We start from the raw sequence: 4,596 nt of genomic DNA, 5'->3' as shown, positions 1-4,596 counted from the left end.
GGTGGCAGAGAACTGGCACAGGCTGCCCAGAGAGGTGGGGGAGTCTCCCACTCTGGAGACATTCCAAACCCGCCTGGAAGCCGTCCTGTGCCACTGCTGTAGGTGCCCCTGCTCTGGCAGTGGAGTTAGACTATATGCTCTCCAGAGGTCCCTTCCAACCCTGACCATTCTGTGATTCTGTGATCCTTATGCACATGAGGTCTTTGGGTCCAGGAAAAGAAAAAAAAAAAAAAAAAAACCCCAAAAAAACCAAGCATGAGAAGAAGAACAGTAACATCATAGGTATATAATAAAAAAACAGAATGAAAAAAAAAAAAGAAAACAAAACAACAAAACAAGAAGAAAAGCAGTGAGGTAAAATGCACAATTGAAGAAAAGTTAGTCCTGGTCTTTGCTGTAATACTGTGGGAGCCTTTGTGGGATAATGGGGACCATATTAATTGTGAGTAGATTGTATTGCAATAATTTGTACAGGGCATCCTTGATTTCCTTGTTCCTCATGCTGTAGATGAGGGGGTTCACTGCTGGAGGCACCACCGAGTACAGAAATGACACAACAAGATCCAGGGGTGGGGAGGAGATGGAGGTGGGCTTCAGGTGAGCAAATACAGCAGTGCTGATAAACAGGGAGACCACGGCCAAGTGAGGGAGGCACGTGGAAAAGGCTTTGTGCCGTCCCTGCTCAGAGGGCATCCTCAGCACGGCCCTGAAGATCTGCACATAGGACACCACAATGAAAACAAAACACCCAAAACCTAAGAAAGAACTTAATATAAGAAGCCCAACTTCCCTGAGGTAAGTGTCTGAGCAGGAGAGCTTGAGGATGTGGGGGATTTCACAGAAGAACTGGTGCAGGGCATTGCCCTGGCAGAGGGGCAGTGAAAATGTATTGGCCGTGTGCAGCACAGCATAGAGAAACCCACTGCCCCAGGCAGCTGCTGCCATGCGGACACAAGCTCTGCTGCCCAGGAGGGTCCCGTAGTGCAGGGGTTGGCAGATGGCAACGTAGCGGTCATAGGCCATGACTGTGAGGAGAGAAAACTCTGCTCCAAGAAAGAAGAAAAGCATAAAAACCTGTGCAGCACATCCTACGTAGGAGATGGCCCTGGTGTCCCAGAGGGAATTGGCCATGGCTTTGGGGACAATGGTGGAGATGGAGCCCAGGTCCAGAAGAGAGAGGTTGAGGAAGAAGAAGTACATGGGGGTGTGGAGGCGGTGGTCACAGGCGATGGTGGTGATGATGAGGCCGTTTCCCAGGAGGGCAGCCAGGTAGATGCCCAGGAAGAGCCCGAAGGTCAAGAGCTGCAGCTCCCGTGTGTCTGTGAATGCCAGGAGGAGGAAGTGGGTGATGGAGCTGCTGTTGGACATTAGTTATTTCTTTTATGGGTGCTCTGTTAAAGGAAGGAAAAGACAGGAAAAAATCAGGACAGAATTCTATGAGCCCATATACTCCATTTTTCATAGATATCACCCTCAGTTGAAATGCATTTTTTCTCTCTGGGTGGTGCTGGCTGAGTGTGGTGTGAGGAGCAGCACCTCTGCCCCTGTGCTGCTGAGGAGTCAGCCCTGCTCTGCTGCAGTGGGTACAAGGGAGCTGCTCTGTGACAGCTCCAACCGTCACAAGGGGTGTCAGATGTAATCCACCTGTAATGGAAAAGTTCAATATTTGCACTCATGGCTCTCCAGAGCGTGGGCTGCAGAGCAGAGGGTTAGCATGTCCTTATAAATTTTTGCCTGTGCTTTTTATTTTCCATGATAACATCTCATGAATGTAGAAATCCTCATTTTGATGACTAATCATGTTACAATTCTTCAGACGGGACAGACGAGTTCAGCTCTCTTTGGCTTAAAGCAGAGTCAGCAGAGCTGCACTGTCCATCGGGGTTTTGCCCATCTGCCCTCTGCTTTTGTTTCATCTGCCTTCAAGATGACTCCACACACAAACTACTTTTTAAAAAATACCAAACAGCTGAACTCATATGGGATGAGGGGAGCACTGGTTGAGAGGGCAGATCTGCAATCTCTTCCCTGTCCCAGCGCAGAGATGGAGCTGTGATGAAGAGAGCAGGACACCACCCCTCCCCGAGAGAAGCAAAGCACTCTGAGAGGAGACTGCCCACCCCCGAGGAAAGGCTCAGCACTCCCCAGGACCCGACGGCAGCGCTGTGCCTTGCTGGGGGCAGCTCGCAAGCCCCACAGGACCGGCAGAGCAGCAGTCGGGGTGCCGCAGAGGAGATGATGTGAAGAGAGAGTGCGCTCAGGTCCCAGCAGACAGCGCCCAGCAGACACCTCCATGGAGGAGCCCAGGAGAGCTGGCTGAAGGCAGCCTCCCCCCGGGCGTGTTGGCAGTTTCCCCCCGGCCCTTGCCCCTGTCTCTGCTGCCTGGGGCTGTCCCTGCCAGGAGCTGTTGCTCTGTGCCCAGGTCTCCCCCTGCCAGTGCCCCAGAGCCCATCCCACCCGCTGTGTGCTCAGCTCTGCCCTGCAGCCCCCTCCCAGCAGCCTCCCTCTGTGCGGGTCCTGAGGAGTGGAGCAGATCCAGCCTGATGCTGCAGGCAAAGGGGATGCTGGTGCTGTCTGTGGGTAGAGGAGTGAGTGCAGGCACTTGATGAGGTTTGTGGCAGACCTGCTGATCCCTCAGTGTCACAGTGACAGCTCCTTTCCCTTAGGAGAAAGCTGCGAGCACAGAGCCTGGAAAGGTCTTTGTTTTTAAGGTAGCCCCTGCCTTGACTTTCCCCTTGCAGTGCTGCCTCTGCCGATGTTCTGGGGGTGGTCAGCAGCTGTGAGCAGCCGTGACCCATGCAGCACCCTCTCAACAATAGAAAGACCCTGCCCTGACAGGGGTCACTCCTTCCTCCCACGGCTTCTCCCCACAGAAGCTCCGTGGGAGCTCCCCGGGCAGGCGCAGAGCTGACCCTGGCAGGCGGCAGAGTCCCTGCCGTGGCACACAGCCCCGGGGTGCAGGGACCCTGCTGGCAAGGACAGCCCTGCCCACCCCTGCCTGCATGCCTATCTTCAAAACCCCAGAGCCATCCCTGGGAGAAGGCAGCTGACCTTCATTGTCCCTCTGAAGGTGCAGCAGGACATCCATGCTCTGAAGCACGTCCTCCTGCTCCACACCAGACAAGCCAGGACAGCCATCCTGACAGCTCCTATCAGCCATGGCATGTGCCAGCTCTAGGAGACACTGCCAGGAACTCATCTGCATTGCCCCACAGCCAGAGACTTACCATGTGAAAGGCTGTGAAGGTTTGTCCCCCGGTGAGCTCTCTCCTGTCCTCCCACCCCAGACTGCCTTTACCTTTCTTCTCTTCTCTTCTCTACCCTTGCTGCCTGCAGGCAGTGCCCTCAGCCCTGCTGCGCTGTGCAGAGGAGCTGCTCCTGGGCAGAGCTGTCTCTCTGCAGTGCTGCCCGCTTGCCAGGACATCCCTCCGGCCCAGCAGCCCGGCCCAGCTCAGCAGCAGAGGACCAGCCCATGGTGGCACTCTCTCTGTCCCCTCAGAGATGTCCCTGGGGCTCCAGGGGAACCTGCTGGGAAACAAGCTGAAGTCATCACTGATGTTCCCTCCCTCAGCTGGGGAGAGAAACTTCTATCCAGCAGTTTCTGTTCTCAGTCAGAGAAAGATTGAGGTCCAAGAATACCTTTTTTGTTGTTTGTTTTGTTCTCTAATAAGAGAGAATGCACAGACAATGCCAGGGAGAAATCTCCTTTTCCTCTTTGGAGGGAAGGGATTCAGCTGAGTCAATGGAGGCTTCTCAGCCTGGGTTTGTAGTCCCTGGGGCTACAACAGGAGTTAGCTCCATCCCATGCCCACCACAAACCCCCAGCAGGTGGCATTCCTCTGGCCTCACTTCACATGGGCACAAGAGCAGCTCCTGCATGAGAGCTCCTGATCTCAGCTCACTTGTGAATGAGTGGAGAGGGAGGGCAGGAGGAAGATGTTCGGACACAGACACCTGGGGACATCTGTGGTGCCAGAGGTGACCAAGAGGCATGTTGGGAACTGCAAGCTCTATTGGAGCAGTTCAGAGAGACAGGGCAGCATCTGGGGGCATCTTGGAGGAGGCTGGAGGGAAATCCCTTTGGCCAACTTCAATGACAGAAGGTGTCCACGTGGAGGACAAGTGCCCCTGTAACTCTTCCTTCTGCCCAGGGCAGCCCATAGAGGGATTCAGCTGACCAAATGGAGTCGTGCGGCATGGGCAGAGTTAAGTCTCTCTCTTCTCCATCAGTTGTCTTTTCCACATGTCCCTGGAGTAGAATGGCAGGTGTCTCACGTGCATCCCTTCATTGCCTGACCTAATTCAGGGCAGCTGAACCTCAATTTAGTTTACAAATTCAGGGCTGTAGTGGTAGGGGAGGTGCCAGGGCTCTCCAGCACAACTGCATGTGCCTGACAGGGACAGCTCAGGTCCTGTACAGGCACCCCGTCCCCATCCAGCCTGGCTGTGTGACAGCCATCACCCAGAGCATCTCAGACAGAGTGGGTGCCTTTGGGCCACTGACTGAGTCCCACCCCTGCACTGGCACAAGCTCTGTCCCTTCTCTCTCCAGTAGATACTGGGCAACACCTGAACAGCAAGCACATCACACCAGGG

General features: G+C 54.5%; 1 protein-coding gene across 1 annotated transcript; it reads right to left on the bottom strand.

The window, feature by feature from the left end:
- Positions 1–378: 378 nt before the first annotated feature.
- LOC309685625 (olfactory receptor 14C36-like) lies at positions 379–1,368 on the bottom strand (the record flags this gene model as incomplete). Its single annotated transcript, XM_082501363.1, has 1 exon — positions 379–1,368. One exon carries the CDS (start codon positions 1,366–1,368, stop codon positions 379–381), a length of 990 nt encoding a protein of 329 aa, XP_082357489.1.
- Positions 1,369–4,596: the final 3,228 nt, after the last annotated feature.

Source organism: Vanellus vanellus (genome assembly GCF_965231255.1).
Source record: "Vanellus vanellus genome assembly, contig: HAP1_SCAFFOLD_147, whole genome shotgun sequence".
NCBI classification, from domain to species: domain Eukaryota; kingdom Metazoa; phylum Chordata; class Aves; order Charadriiformes; family Charadriidae; genus Vanellus; species Vanellus vanellus.
This window is presented reverse-complemented; position numbering and strand designations above follow the sequence as displayed.